Consider the following 16,822-nt stretch of genomic DNA (forward strand, 5'->3'; position numbering starts at 1 on the left):
GTCAGACTAAAGATAAAAAGAAAAACAAACCCCAAGACATATAGAGATGTGGAAGACGGTAAAAAAGAAAGAAAAACGTTCTAAAAGCTTCCAGAAAGAGCAGACCGCCTCCAGAGGGAACAAGGATCAGACTGACATCAGATTTCTCAGTGGCAATACTGCATAAAGAAAGACAATGGAATACTTTAAAATATGAAGGAAACCAATATTTGAATCTGGCATTTTATATCTCTGGTCACATGGCAGTTCAAATGTGAGGGTTTGATGAAAAAATGCTCTAGGCATATGAGATTTCGTGGGGTTTGCCTTACAAAATCCTTTACGGAAAAGCTAGAGTAAGCACACAATTCAGAAGCGTGACGAATGCTAAAGATCTGAAAAGTAAGGGTGATTAAATACTTAGTAAAATGTCTTACTTTTGCCTTAAATAAAAGATTATCATAAAAGAAGAGGAAAAAAAGAAAGCCTATTTATAGCAACTCACAGCCCAAATCTAAACAGGGTTTGTTTGAGGGCAGGTAAAAGGAGGGAGTGAGGAGGAGTCCAGAGGGGTTTGAGAACACGCTCCAGTACCTGGATTGCTGCAGAGAAGATTTACTGATCTATTTAAGAAATCAATAGGGACACAGAAATATGAATATGGATCTTAAGTCTAAAAGCTGGTTCCTTGAAAATATTAATATTAAAAAGACTGATTAAGAAATAAAGAGAGAGGCTGACAAAAATAAAACGAAAAAGGGAAAAGAGCTCCAGATATAGGAGAGATTAAAAATAAAATCTCTTGAAGAATTATATGCTATTGAAATTTAAGACATAGGTGAAGTGAATAAATTCCTAGAAGGTTATAAAGCATCGCAACTGGTGCAAAAAGAAACTGAGACTTTGGCTAGATGAAGTAGAAGTACTAGTCAAACATCCCACATTCCTAAGACAAAGAGAAACAACCAAAACAATAACAAAATAGCCCCAGGTGGTTTTAGTGATGAGTTCTGCCGCCAGTTATTCCAAAAAGAGTACAAAAAAGCATGAACACTGCCCAGACTTTTCTTTTAAATGAAGCTAGTGAAACATGAATTTCAAAACTCAGTCAGGAGGCACGTACAAGAAAAAATGTATAGGTCAATTTCACTTATGATTGTAGATGTAAGTAGACTAAACAACATTTTAGCTAATCAAACCCAGTGCATTAAAAAAAAACCACATTCAGGTGAGGTTTCTCCTAGGAATGTAAAGAAATGTATCAAAAAATCTATCGATGTACTTCATCTCATTATTAAGATAAAGGATAAACATATAATTAACTGAACTGATGCAGAAAAAAGCCATTGGATAACGTTTAGCAACAAAGCTTATCACAAAAACTCTTAGCTTCAAATAGAAGAAAATTCTGTGACTTAAATGTTTTAAACTTCAAATCTAAGTGAATATTATCCTGGCTTATTTAAGATTAGCCAATTATATATTTATTTTATTGTAGAAAAGCTTCAATAGTTGTTTTTTTCCCCATCCAAAGGAGGTCTAAAAATGAAGACCTAGCAAAAAGTATGCAACACGAAGCTGCAACTAAGCATTCCTTTTAAGAATGGGAACGAGTCAAGGTTACCTAGTACCACTGTTCAGCAGAACATAGTTCTTGAGCTCCCAGCTCAAGGAAAGAAAAATAAATAAATCAGACGCATAAGGATTAGAAATATATAGATAAAACCATCATTATTTGTAAATGATATAAAATATTTACTTAAAAACATTAACAGAAATAATAGATAATTAGAATTAATAAAAGAGCTCAGCAGGATTGCTGGGTATAGGATCAATATACAAAAATCCATAGCATTTTCCCATATCAGCAATAACCAACTAGAAAATAATTCTTCAAGTTCGATACAAGTCACCAAGCAATAAGACATTATAAAATGTTTAGAAATTAGCCAAGAACATAATGTTATAGAGAAATACTTAAAGTCCTATGAAAGAACACAAAGATGATTTGAATGAAGATATACTGTATATTTTCAGAAGGGATGACTTAGTATTCTAAAGGCGTCAGTTCTCCCCAAATTACTTTATACATTTATTGCAATTCCAGCCTAAATTCAAGTTGAGATTTCTTTTGGGGAACTTGATAAACTTGTTCTGAGATGCCTATGGAAAAATGAAGGTCACCAAAGAGCTAAGTCTAATTCAAAAAAGAAAAGTGAGGGAAAACAGTTCCTTGTTTTACCAGTTATGGAGAGATTAATGTTAAGACATTGAGTAATAGATAGGAAAACACAGTGTAGTGTTGGCAAAAGAACAGATAAATAGACCACGGACTACAATATGGATGGAGTTCAGTTTGGAGATAGGTTCATGTACATATGGGAACTTAATATACAGGAAAGCACCACGAATCAATGGAGAGTAGATGGATTATTTAGTAAGTGATATTGAGGAAATTGGCTCACCATATAAAGAAAAGGAAATCTGCATCCTAACTTAATACCATAGACTATACCATACTACAAAATAGACTAAACATGAAAAAAAATCTAGAAAGCTAAAAAAAGTACGTATAGAAGAGTACCTTTGTGTCCCACAGTCAGGAAAGACATGGAGACTTCAAAAGCTCAAATAATGGTAGCTAATACTTACTTAGCACCGGAACTCTGATAGAAAGATAGACTATGTGAACAGACAATTTACAGGAAAAGGCAACCTGAAAGGCTAACAAGTATAGACGAGATGTTTAAACTCAAACTTGTTATGATTTAAGGAAATTCATCTGGAAAATGAAATATCAATTATGCCTATTAGACTGTCAAAAGTTACAAAGCTGGATCATGTCAAGTCCTTAGGAATGATGCATGTCATTAGGAAACAGGAGCTTTCCTGCACTGTTGTAGGGAGTGTAGACTAGAACAGCCATCCCAAAGAGCAATACTCCATCAAACCGTGTAAACACATACCCGTGACCCAGTCATTCCTCGTCTGGGTATATATCCCAAAGGTACTGCCTCACTGATTCATAAGTGGACACATACAAGGTATTCTCTGAAGCACCATTTGTGGTGCGGGAGGTCGGGGACTATCGGGGACTATCTGATGTCTGTCTTGGGAGAATGGGGAGGTAAAATGTGGTGGGTGAACGGCATGCAGTATGTTGCAATAGTTGGAAGCAGAAGACCAGATGCACGTACGACATGGATGGATCTTAAAAGCAGTGCCGGTGAAAGGATACAGAGTTTTAGTTATGCAGGACAACCATGTCCTGGAGATCTACTGCAGAACACAGAGACTATAGTTAATAATACTGTATTGTATGCTTAGCTTTCGCTAAGGGAGTAGATTCTTAAGCGTTATCAACACACACAAAAAATGTGAGGTGGTGGAAATGTTAATTTGCCTAATTGTGGTAATCATTTCACAGTGTATATCAAGTCATCACATTGTACACCTTACATACATAGTCTTTATTTGTTCTTACCTCAGTAGAAGAAATAAAAATAAACTAAAAATCAAACTAAAAAAATAAAAATAAATTAAAAACAGTGCTGAGTAGAAGATAGGAGAACAAAGGATGAGTTATGTAACCCAATACCATTTACATACGTTTAAAATATTTCTACTCAAAACTTTTCCAAGAACACATTTTTCGAAAACACATCGAAACAAGAGGGCACAAATTCAACACCTCAGAATGGTTGCATGTAGAAAGCAGAAGAGATGAGGGTAGGAGGACATCAATGAATAAGTACAGAGAGAGAACTTGTTGGAGGCTGACATCGGTGATATGAGAAAAACGGAGCAGTATGGTTAATTCAGACGTCTTCGCTGGTACCCACCCATCTATCCCCGTTGGACGTGGATGGGAATGGTATGTTCACATGGGGTGCTTAGTGCCCTGCCTCCTTCCACACAGTCAGGTGTCAAAGAAGGGAGAAGGTGGAATTCTTCTTTTGGGGGGGTTTGCTAATTTCAATGAAGCTAGCAGTCCGACTGTTTCTAGGTAGAGCAAAGAGAAGCCCTTTGGTTCCCTACTTTGGTGAAGTGGGGAGTGTGGTGTATATAAGAGTAGAGAGCGGTGGACAGTGGTCATTGGACTTCCCAACTGATAATTAGGCGGATTTGCATGACCCACTATCTGTTGTCCCAGGACCCAGGATTTGCCAATCATTATTAATTTTTACAGCTTCAAAAACTGAAGCTTGTGTTAGAGTAGACTCCCAGAGTTTTTGTGAAAAGCCCCAGAGAGCAGCTCAGCCTAGATGTGGGATAGGACTGGAGCAAAGGCAATAAAGAAAACTTCTCATTACTCATCTCTGGGCACCTCCAAAAGTGATTGTCTTCGCTTAACCTCAAGGTCAAGACAACCTATTTTATAGTGTTCACTGTCTCTAAAGACAAGCTTTAGTGAGCGTCTTGTTTGCTTCTTACAGTATTAAAAGAGACAACGAAAGCTGCCTCTCAGAAGATCATTTCACCAAGTCTCCGTTGCTCTACCGGGAATATTTGTTTCCTCATTTATATTCATGTCTCTGAAAGACAAGTAGACCTTGAATGAAATTTCAGGCGACAGTAAATTATAAATAATGTATCCATATTTTTTCTCTTCCATACTACTTGTATTTAATTCCCCCTAGAGTCTTGTGCAAACACCAGAGACAAGAGGACAGGAAGCCATTAACATGATGGAAAGAATGAAACGGGTTTATACTATATGGCAGGATGGCAACAAGGGACGATATCTTGATCAAAGAAAGTTTTTGAGGTTTTGTGGGAGTGAGTTCTTTTCTTTTAGTTCTCTCTTTCCTTCTGTTTTATTTTTAAAAACATTGCAACTCTTTTCTAGACCATTAAGTAGACATCTGCTTGAAATGAGTCTCTTGTTTTGGCCCACCCAAGGCAAGATGAGGGTTTGTCAGTGGATGGAGGCCACGTAGGGGCCCAGCTCTAGGCTTTTTTGTTCCATAAGACAAGGCATAAAAAATGCTTAGAACGATCAGCTGAGATCAGCCCATCCTAAGAATAAGGTGCTGCTAAGTGGAAAGCTCAGGTACTGTCAATGGAGTCGGAAAGGATGCTGGTTACTAGCATGAAATTAATGAAATTAGCCTCTAAATCCATCAACCCTGATTTGCCATCACATAGGATGCTCTGGTGTTTTTCAGGCCTCTTGCTCAGCAGGAATAATTCATGGGGTCCAGACTGGCAACACTCCAATCTTTCAAGTAAGTGAAAAGATTCTCTGCTCTTTATTTTTTGTTTCCTTCTTCTTCTTTTCCTTCTTCTTCTTCCCCTTATCCTCCTTCCTCTTCTTCTCCTTCTTCTTCTTCCCCTTCTACTCCTCCTCCTTCTTCTTTTACCTCTTCTCCTTCTCCCTTTCTTCTTTTCAGGCAAACAAGGGCCCACAGATGGAGCATGCAGGATGAACTATGTGGCTCCCATGTGTGTGTGTCATGGGGTGGGTTGTCAGTGAAGGTCCTGTTAGAGACGCAGGGAGAAGATGAGCAGGGATGTGCTTGGCGTCAGGGGAGGCAGAATCAGGCTCAAGGCACAGCCACTGTGACCACTCTTCCCAGAAGAAGCCTAATCTCAAGGGATCTTTAGGAGATCCCTAAAAATCAGGGATGACAGGAGAGTCCTGGCATGAGTAACACCTGCCGTATACACTGGAGGCCCCTTCTCCTGGACTCCTCCTCGAGGCATCTGGCACAAGCCACCTATCAGGCAAACCCCAATCTTTCCCTTCTTGATAACATCCTGATTCCCACATTTAGGAAGCTGGTACTCTTGTAGTCTCTTCCTCCTTAATAAAATTTGCTTTTGGCAGGGGAGTTGGAGGACAGGGGGTAGAAAAGGTGGGGGAGGGGCCTGGCACAGGCAGTGAAGACTCACTAATGTTGACACGTGTAGGCTTAGTGTAATTTATTCAGGCAAATTTGCATTTGGGGTGGCAGAAAGAACCTGAAATTAGAGGGACTTTAGGAATCATACTCTGGAGGAAGTACCTCTTTGCCTGTCCCAACCCTGTGATGGATATTGAAAATCTCCTTCTATAGCTTTGTTTCACCAGAAACCTCTCTTCCATGCTCTACAGCTGGGATTTAACTATTCTATTCAACCAACATTTATTATGTCCACTATCTGTCAGGCTCTGTGCAAGGTACTTTCATATGCATTACTTCTGTCTGCAAACTTTTCATTCTGCAACCGGTCATTCCAGTGGGTTCTGATAAATCTCTAAGACAAAACCAGTAGGGTGTGGTACGCATCAATGACCTACATTTAAATTTGAGTTTTACAGTAATACTCAGCAAAGGTTTCCAAACTTGGACACATCTTTGCCATGTACCACAATAGTAGTGGCAAGTCCTTCTCTGGTACCCCAACTGTGCATGGAGCGGCTCAGTCAGTAACTACACTCATTATACAGGAACGTGGGCTCTTCGGTTTTTTTCCTTTTTGAGTTGGTATTGGTCATGCCCCAGGAGCCCAGTGTCAACTGGGTTTCATAAAAACAAAGAAACAAACACCTAAATATGTCCCGATGGTCCCTCTGCACTGTTCACCAAACAAAGCCACTACCCTGGCCTCCTTTCCAGATTTCCATGAATTGTTAACCTTCTGCTTATTGGATCTTGCTGGGGCTCCAGCTGGATCTGGGATTCCAGACCCAAACTGTTATACACCCCTGGGGCAGCTTCATGTAAGAGAGGCCAGTGGTGGGCACAGAAGCAGGTAAACTTTGATAGCCCAGGTGGATCTGGAGCAAGGCACAACTGCCAGGTGCTGCAGAAACCTCAGGCATATTATCACACTGCTCACAGCCACTAGCTGAGGCATTGCTAGGATAGGAACTGGAAGCTCATACTACACTGAGCAAGCACTGAAACCCATGCATTTTTGGGATGACATGATGAGTTGAGACCTAATAAATATGCAAATTGGGAGCTCTGTTTATGTTTCTGTCATCTGTGTCCTTTTATGGGAAAGAAATTCTTAATTCAGTGAAAAGCTCCAATCCATGGGTCTTTGGGTTGGAAAAGAGGACCATGGAAGACCCTTTAACCTGTGAATATGCAGGGAAGGGCTTGAACAAGAGAGGGTAGCACCTTGATACTGAGATAAGCCACACTGCGAAAGAACATGGAGGGTGATCATAATTGACTTCAGCCCCAAAAAGTGATCAAGTGTCCTCCAAGTTCCACTTGGTAAAGACCCGTCTTAGATTCATGTTTGGTTATGTAACCGAGGCTTATTTTTGTTTTTTAATTAAAAAATTGTTTTTCTGATTATTTGCTCATTGTAGATGCTTTGTAAGATATTGAAAATACAAAAAAGGAGGGAAAAGAGGACTCATTCCTAATCCCACTAACTTAACCACTGTTAACATTTTGGTGTTTTTGATCCAGTGTCCTGCTTTGTCATTTAGAACAAGTCTACAGGGAGAGGCACCTGGGTAGGGATTGGGGATCTTCTGTCACCTCCCTCATGATGGCGGGACCGGGCTCTGGGGCATGGGCAGGATTCCAGTCATCCTGGTACTCTGAGATGGCAGGCACACATGCATCTAGGGAGAAGGGATATGCTCACACTCGCCCCACACATGTGCATGGCCACACCCCCAGAATGTGGGGCAGGAAGACAGTTCAAAGTCTGGACTGGGCAGTTCTGCAATACGGACTGTACAGAGGGACCGTGGGAAGTGGCAGAAAGGATTTTTAACAGGCGCAGTCCCCACAACTTGATCAACTAGAGTCAAATCAGTTCTCTTGCTTAGGAGCTGTGGGGTCTTGGGTGAGTTGCCTCACCTCTGTGTGGCTCAATTTCCTCGACTGTAAATAGGTATAACAGAACATACTTCGTAGGCTGTCATGATGACTGAATTAGGTAGTACGTCTAATGATGTAAGAACAGTGCCTCTTATTAGTTTATTTCCTCTTATACAAATTAGGACACTCTTATCCTTTATGGCCATTTTCAGGTATTTTCTGCTGATAATTGGAGGAAGGCAAGAGGAGCAGCTGGATTTAGAAGTAGAAGACCTTTGTTGTAGTTTGACTCAGCCACTTACTAGTCATGTAGGTCATTTGATTTCCACGCACTCTGTTCATCATCTGTGAAATGGGGCCGATAAGGCGCTCCTCACCCGTTCTTACAGGGACTTAGTTAAGATCATAGGAGTGCAAAAGTGCTTTGTGTATGGAGAAGAAGCCAAGATTTAATATGGAGGGTTTACTCTTGGTGCTTTCATTAAGTGATTCTCTGATTATAGGCAGCAGAAGAAGGAAGGAAGGAGGGAAGGATGAACTTTGCTGGGAAAACACTTGCAGAAAATCTGATCAGGAACCTGGTGTCTTCACTTGGTGCATTTAGTGGGTCCAGGTGGACCAGGGATTTGCACTGTGGTTCCTATGGTTGTTTTGGTAGGAAGAAGTTTCCTGGCAGGGCCTTGGAAGGGGGAGGGGAGGAGTGGAGGAAAGCCTTATTTCCCCTCACAGGAAGAGGCGGTTGGGTTTCTTTGGTAGGTTCCTCCCTGATCAAGTCTCAGCAGAAGCTGCTGATGAGCCAGAAGTCAAGCAGGGAAGAAGAAGGCATCACAGGGGTGGTGGTCTCTCACCTGTGGTGAAGGTGGCAGAGGTGAGGCTGCTCCGGGAGGTGTCCTGGGCTGCCTGCAGGAGCACTGTGTAGTCTGTGCTCTCAGACAGGCCCTCCAGTCGGATCCACGTGTCCTCTGCATCCACAATCAGCTCCTGTGCAACAAGCGAGGGAGGCAGGTGGAAGGGAGGGACCAACACGCAATTGAGAGGAGCTGGGAAGGGAAGCCCAGAGCCCGCGGCCAGCTAGGTCAGTATTGCCAGGGCCATTGTGTGCTCTCCACTCCACAACAAGGAGAGGACCGAGCCAATAAGCAGAGAGGGCAGCTCCCGTGTGAGAGTTAGGCAGCTCCTACCTCACAGATGCACGTTGGCATAAAGGCAGGCCTGTGAGTGATCAAATCCAGTGGTTTTCTGACTGTACGAGATTCCTCAGGACTAGGGGAGGCAGAATCCTAGGCCTGCGTCCTCCATATCCAACAGACTAGCTCTGCTTAAATCTATTGTGTATATTTGGCTTCTGAATAGTGTTTCACTTTAAAACAAAAAAGGATTCCATTGCGAACAGAAGCTTGACAACCAGTGCTCTCGAAGTACTGTTTCAACTGATCACGTAACCCAGAAATTTGTCATCTCTTTACTGCAGGCTATATACAGAGGTAGCCTTTACAATGCTGATCGAGAGGCATAAAAGACCGTTGAATTTGATACCCTGCTCATGTTTGCTTGGCCCTGCTAGTGAAATTTCCCCCCAAAACTATGTACGTATATAGGCTTGGAAGTTTCCAATGTGCTTTGCATCATCGTATTGAAAACGCCACCACAACCAAGAGAAGTGTGGAGCTAGACACCCCCGTTATCTAGAGCAGACTAAGACTCAGAGAGGTTTCGTGCTTTGCTTCAGTTTGTTAGGAGAGTAAGAGCGAAGCCAGGCCTAGCACCAAAGTCTCTGGCTTGCAGACTCAGGCTCTTTCCTCAACAGCATGTATGTATCCATCATGGCAAACCCAGTGTGCTCCCTTTGGATGGCTTGATAGAAAAATCTCCTTTACAGACAAATCTCACCTTGCGGCTTCCATCAGTGGATTTGTAGGTTAAGATGTAGTTTTCAATCTCGGCTCTGGGAGGCTGCCAGGAGATCAGGGCACTTTGTCTGGTGACTTCACTGGCTGTCAGGTTTGCAGGAGGGTCCAGGACTACAAAGAGGAGAAAATGCCAGGAGTGCCTGCCTCTCCAGCTCGTCTCTGTTTGATTCCATTGCAGGCCCATGTATATCTTTGCCCACCTATGTGGTCTCTGGGCTGCTTACACGCTGACCCTAGTTCTAGCTTGGACAGGAGCAGAAGGGTGCTCCTGGGCCAGAAGATAATCAGTCAGTGTCATGATCATTCCTGCAACTATTCCCCCCTTCCCTCACCTGGGCCTCCGGGCCTAGGTGTGACAACTTCCAATCTGACCTGTGTCTGAAATCATGACCTTGTTAAAAATGCATGTCTGCAAGTTCACTCTTGAGCTTATATCCTTCCCACACCTATAACTTTGTCTACTGTTCTGGCTTTGATTGTATCCAGCAACTATTTCCCAGATATCAAGCCTGGTAATATGCATCAGGTTTTTCTGGGCCCTATGCATTTCCAGTACTGGCCTTTCTTGGCCTGGTTCTACTGCTGTCAGCCGGACTCAGGGTGAGAGCAGGAAACAGACATGTGTCTGTTGCCTGAGAGCTGTAGCTCACTTTCACTGGCATTTGGGCAGCAGTCAACGGAAATACAAACAGCTCATGGCTGCACTGTCCAAAGCCTATCAACTATCATTTAGAGCACCACATGAAGACTGGTAATTTTCAGGATCCACAGGAGCATCTAGGGACACTGGATGTGTAGCCAACCATGTACTCACGGGTAGAGAAGTTGGTGCTGACGGTGCCACTGGTGAGAGGCCCACTGGTGGCATACATATTGACGGTATAGTGGGTGCTAGGAAGCAGGCCAGCAAGCTGGAATTCCTCACTGCCTCCATCAACCAGGATGGTCTCTCCAGCAACTGAAATCGGATGAACATGGATGAGAACTGAATAAGGCTATTCAACCTAGGAAAGCCTTACCGAATCCAAAGGCATTTCATAAAGATTCAGTATTAGAATTTTGGAAAGAATCTCTTAAAAGTTATTTAGCTTAGTATTGTATTCCACACAAGCCTCCCCTCTCATCTTGTTTTGCATCTTAATTGAGAAAAATAGTCCTTATTTGGAGGCCAGATTTCTTTTCCATGACATCTACTCAGGCCATTGGGTTTACAAAGAATCAGCTGAACCCTCCGGCTACATGGCTCCTTCTTTCCTGCCTCATCTCCTACTCAGGTCCTCTCTCCTCTAGGCTGAGAAAATTTATCCCCAACCACCATTCCATGGATGTGGCAATTCTAAAATTGTAGATTTTTTTGCGCCCGTGGACAGAGCTTTGCCTTCATTTCTACTGCATTTTTCATCGTCGATTGAGTTTCGGATCACCGTCTCAGTTTATTGAAATATATTTGATTTTGGATTCTCTTGATCACAGTTTAAAAATTTTTTTATTCAAGTACAGTTGACACACAATGTGACATTAGTTTCAGGTGTACAACATGGCGATTCAACTCCCCCATACATTATGCTATGCTCACCGCAAGCATAGCTACCATCTCTCACCGTACAGCACTGTTACAGTATCATTGACTTACACAGTTTCGTTTTATATACAAATGTGGTACTCATGTCTTCTCTGTATTCATTCATGCTGTCAATAAAACTGTTCATTAGAGCAGGGCCAAGCCCTTTATGGTGTCTTTAGAGTACTTCCGAGTAATTCAGCATTCAAGAAAATTTACTGGGCACTTCCCCAAACTAGGTAGGGTCTGAGGTTTCAAGTTTCTTGTGGGCTAAAGGCATAGAAGGCATGCAAACAAATAAAAATCCAAACCACCTCTTTGGAAGAGCAAACATAATGATTCGATCTTTCGAATATCCTCATTTGCAACATCCTGCCAGCGGTCACTGCTCTGGCCGTATCGAACCATGGCAGTTCCTCCAAAGTCCTCACGTTCTCTCCTATCTCTACGAGTGCACTGTGGCTGTTCTTTGTCTTAGAAGTCCCTTTCTTCTATTCTCCTTCTCTAACTTTATCTAAGATCTGCCTTCTTCCTTCCCCTCAACACCCACCCTCACCCCCAATGAGTGATCTATCAGATGTGGCCCAAGCTGTTTTGTGATCGCCTATGTCATGACACTGCTCACATTGGGTGGTAACAATATACTGGTCTGTCTCGTCAACACCAGAAGTGATTTCTGCGAAGAAAAGAACCCGTGTTTTGTCTCTGAATCCTTATAGCCTTGTTGGGTGTATGGCTTGTGGGAGGACATCCAAAATATTTGTTGAATGAATGGAAGTTAATTGATATGATGGAACCGTGTACTTTGCACCGGTCAGCAAGTGGGTCTGACTGCCTTAGGGGAATACTGGAAGCTTTGATGGAGGACATAGTGTTGAAACTAAGACTCAGAGGATGGGTTTGTCTAGGCAGACAAGTGGGGAGAGAATTTCCGGATAGAGGAAGCAACACATGCAAATGCATTGTGGTTTAGGAAGGCATGGTGAGAGGTAAGAAATGCAGGCCCATGACATGCAAGGAGGGGAGGCAGGAGTTGAAATGGATTGTGCGTGAACATAGCGGGTTATGATGTATCCATAGTCATGATATTCATTCTTTGAGGAGAGCTATTCAATCAGCTACCATTCTATGTAACTCCAACTATGATCCATCACGTATTTTTCCATCTAAGTGATAAGTAGGTTTTTCTGATGCCTTGCTGAAATCCAAGTGTGTTAGCAGATTTGCCAATAAAAAAAAAGATATAAAATGGGTTTGGTAAAACTTATTCTTAGTGAACCTGTGCTGGTATCTTCTTCCAATTTATTTAATAGTCTGTTTTCGTTTTTATTTTCCCAAACTTTACCAATCAGCTTACTTTGCAGCTTACAAAATTGGTTTTCTCTGTCATTTTTGAAAATTAAGACATCTGCTTATCTTTTGCCTTCTGGTATCTTTGTTCTCTGGATTCCTGAATATAACCCACAACAATTCTGTGATCACATGTATAATTTAGGCAAGGAAATCATTTTCCTAGGCCTAGATACTTGAATTACTGAACACTATTTTGCTTTGGGCTTCTCTATTCAACTTCAAATAGCATAAGGTGAACAAGCATGGTGAGAGGACATTGAAACTCAAGATTTCATGTTGACTCAACCTTTTGGGTTGGATATGAGTAGACAAGACTAAAGCAACAAGAGTTTGCTAGCTCTGGATCCTTTGTTACCAAGTATTATCTGCTTCAAGCATGGTGCTTTAGTGGTTTTCTCGCTCTGTAAGTATCTGGAAAAGTGCACTTTCTTGCCCATTGCGTTTGGGGGCAAGTCTTAGCTCAACTCAGAATTTTGTCTTCCAAGTGCTGTTTCTATGTTTTTGTATTTGCTTTTGTTTATGGGCCCTTCTTGTACCTTTCAGATTCAGCTTTCTGAATTTCTATAATTGATATAATTTGTAGAGTTTAGGGACATCTTGAGAGCTTTACAGTAAAAGTAAAGCAGGAAAATTTCTAAGATGTCCCTCAAATTGATAAATCGTCCTTTTTAAAAAAACTTAAATAATAGTCTTCAGCTCCAGTCCCCACCATTCCCACCTGCCTGATGCATAGACTTGTAGACATTCACCTGCAAAGTGTGTGAGAATAATGACGTAGTTCTCCACTCCACCCACTGGTGCCTTCCACTGCAGCAGGGCTTCTGTTGGAGTGATGTTGGTAGCAGTCAGATCCACGGGGTTGTCCATGGCTGAAACAGAACCAGAGAGTATCAGGTAAAGGTAGGAGATACTGAAGGATGGAAGCGCAGTGAACTATTTCCTATAGTTTCACCCATCATCATATCTACTGCTGTGGTGTACAAAGTAATGAAGTGAGTGGAGATCTCTTTCCTTTCTTCCCTTCGATCCCATCCTCTTCTCCCTTTTCTCCTTCCTCACAAGTACACAGTTCTCTCCTGATTGGCCCCAGATCTTCCTTTTACTTCATTCACTGACGTATGCGCAGAGCCCTGTCAGGTCCTACAGGGGATTCCAAGGTATGGCTGTTGTGTTTGACACATTAAAACCTAGATGGAGAAACTAAGAGCATAGAGGAATTGTTATCTTTCTTTAGTTAATGAGATATTTTGCTTCCCAAGCTACTTGCACTTTCATAAGTATAAAGGGCATGCCTTGTGGAATGATCCCTGTTAACGAACTTCAGAAAGTGTGGTGGGAATTCCATGAAGTCAAGGAGTATCCACAGCACCTAGAACTTACAAGGTAGTCAGTGCTTGCGGAATGACTGAATGGGTCTCAGGTTGCCTCGAAAGCCACATACGATGAGTGAATTCTTGCTTTGCTACTCACTGGCTCCCTTTGTACTGAGACCTGGGTATCCCTTTTGTAGCCTAGAGAGCTGAGGGGATTCTTCCAGGCTAAGGAACAATAATGCCTGTTGTGGGGAACAGAGTTTGCTCATCATGGGACCGAGTTCCCATTCTTATTTGCCCATGCTCTATGCCTTTGTTTCTTACTATGCTTCCTTTCTATAAAGTTGAGATTTATTTTAGAAATGGATGTTATTATAATAGTTTAGGTATCAACTCAACCTAAGTGTTGCATGATTTACTTTTGGGGACCAAGATGTGCTATTGATCTGGCCCTGTTCTCTAACTGAAGGTTTCTATTGCTTGCCTATGCTCCTTATTTAGAAGCAACAACTGTGAAATATTTTTCAGATTTTAATATCCGAATTTTATATGTAATCTGTGTCTTTAACAAGTTCTTCAAATGCAACCTTATGAAAAGAGACAAAGAAATGTCTTGGGAGACTAGTTAGCTTGATCTCTCTGAGGTTAACTATGAGACCCTGAAGGAGTACTCATTTCCCAAAGTTGTAAAATCATACATCTCACATTAAAACAACAACAAAAGAAGACAGTTCTGTGGGCAATCTGTTTATTGGGAGTTGCCACAATAGCTCTGTCTGAACCTGAAAGAGGGTGGTTTGGGTTGGTACGCTGCGGAATATCTGCTTTACAGATACTTGCTGCTTATGACCAAGAACCCAAGGAATGAGGTTTTTTGACCCAAGTTGCTGCTTTCTTTTACCTTAAGGAGTAGGAGGCTCTTAAAATCCATTTTACAGTCCTCAAAGAGAAAAAGTCTAATTTCTTTACCATGAATTTCTAAGACTTTCAGGAAGGTGAGGGCGGGGGGCTTCTTTTGACTCATTGGGCATCACTTTGGGTCAATATTTGTTGATTCCTTAATGGTTACAGATAATTTTATGAAAGGAAAGATTGGACCAAAAACATGGCTGAGTTATGTGTAGTTATAGGCCTGGAAGGAGACTAGGGAAAATGAGAATATCCTGTGGTGTTTTTTAGTAGAATACTTTTTTTAGGTTCTGAAGCATTCTGAAGGCATGTTTCTTTGGCCACTTACTTTACAGATGTTTCTGGGCCTGTGAGAGCATCTACAAAAGTGGTGAGGAATTCCAAGTTACCTTTTCCTCATTCAGGAAGTGCCATTCTCTGAGGAAATTAAGCAGCCTCAAGAAGTTCCAGTGTTCTCCTAATGAGGCAAGCTGGATATTTCCCATGTGCTATGGGAACGACAGCTTAACTGGCAGGTTAGGTCTGGGGTCTGGGGACAGAAATTTTTGGCTGTCCCCTCTGGTGACTTCTATAGCAAATCTTTCCTAGTTCTGCACGGTGGGCTGACTCAGGGGCCAGAGCAGGAGGAGCAGTGGAGTTGCTGCAGGAGCCCTGTCCTCAGGCCCATCCAAGGAGCTCATTTTCCAAAAGAAGTCCTCCACCTTTTTTTAAATTTTATTTTATTTATTTATTTGACAGAGAGAGAGACAGCGAGAGAGGGAACACAAGCAGGGGGAGTGAGAGAGGGAGAAGCAGGCTTCCCGCTGAGCAGGGAGCCCAATGTGGGGCTCGATCCCAGGACCCCGGGATCATGACCTGAGCCGAAGGCAGATGCTTAACCAACTGAGCCACCCAGACGCCCCAAAGTCCTCCACCTTTTGAGCATAAAGCAATAACAAGTGCAGCCACTTGGTGGCTTCTGACCTGGAAGAAGAGTTTCAGAACCCCAAGGATTATTACTGAAATAATAATCTTTTCCTTCTCTGAGGTAAAATTTACTTGACTGAGTCTTTTAAAAAAATTAGATAAGATGATTCAGATGTCTGTTCTGGAATTCACTTCCATAATGTATCTTTGAAAGGTCACATTTCCTATTGAAAATTCCATGAAAATTTCTGATCTAAACCAATAAGATTATTAGAAGAGGGTTACTCTCTAAACTCCTGGTATTAGAGGGAAATACCAGAGGGGAGAGAAATTGCAAATTGCTTTGCATGACACAGTGAGTCAGAGAAGCACCCAGGAATGGAACTTCTGAACCCAGAACCAGTGTCCTCTGTATTAGCCAGAACAACTCCACTCTTTGCCTCTTCTGTCTGTTGCAGGTCCTCAGTCAGGGTCTTGTCTTGGCTCATGACAGGGAGACATGCCTACCTGTGTGAATGAGGGTACAGACGCGCTCACTCTCCTCTCTGCCCCTCACACTGTTGAGACTGATTTCATATTCAGTGGCTGGATATAGCTTGGTGATGGTGAATTCTGTCACCGTGTTGGGCACCACTGAGCTGTCCAGCCGTCCCACTAAGGAAGAGAAGAAGCCACTGTTAAAGTTCATTGGATCCTTCATCAACACAGCTCATGGTATAATCTACATAGAAGCTTCTGGCAGCACTTCGTCATGAAGCACAGATGGGTGCAAGGCCCAGCACTCAGTGGGGAAGGAGGAGAAATGATTCATAGACTGGGAATGTTGGAGCTGATGAGACCTTGCATGCTGGTCCCACCCCCTCATTTTATAGGTTCCTTGGAGCAAAGGAAAAAGGTGGTTATGTGGTTTTCTAACCAGCTGGTCTTCTTAAGGCAGTCTAGAGGTCATGGCTGCAAAGAGTGGTCCATGCAGCCCAGAGACAGGGTAGTCTGGAAAACTATCCCCTGCCTCCCTGGACGGGGGCATGCCCTCTACTTTGTTAACAATGTGGCATGTACCAGCAGGAACTGTCAGGTTGCAGGGGAGGTCTGGACCAACTTTTTCTGACTTATAACTCG

At 42.4% G+C, this 16,822-nt stretch overlaps 1 protein-coding gene across 1 annotated transcript in view; it reads right to left on the minus strand.

Moving 5' to 3' along the window:
* Positions 1 to 16,822, minus strand: part of TNR (tenascin R) — a 79,938-nt gene that overhangs the window by 19,583 nt on the left and 43,533 nt on the right. Inside the window, exons 12-16 of the mRNA XM_040636241.1 lie at positions 16,211 to 16,357; positions 13,325 to 13,444; positions 10,476 to 10,619; positions 9,642 to 9,772; positions 8,600 to 8,732 (exon numbers count right to left, since the gene is read on the minus strand). Of these exons, the coding sequence (XP_040492175.1) occupies positions 8,600 to 8,732; positions 9,642 to 9,772; positions 10,476 to 10,619; positions 13,325 to 13,444; positions 16,211 to 16,357 (675 nt within the window). The remainder of the gene's footprint in view (positions 1 to 8,599; positions 8,733 to 9,641; positions 9,773 to 10,475; positions 10,620 to 13,324; positions 13,445 to 16,210; positions 16,358 to 16,822) is intronic.

The sequence above is a fragment of the Ursus maritimus genome, unplaced genomic scaffold, assembly GCF_017311325.1.
Source record: "Ursus maritimus isolate PB19 unplaced genomic scaffold, ASM1731132v1 scaffold_2, whole genome shotgun sequence".
NCBI lineage: Eukaryota > Metazoa > Chordata > Mammalia > Carnivora > Ursidae > Ursus > Ursus maritimus.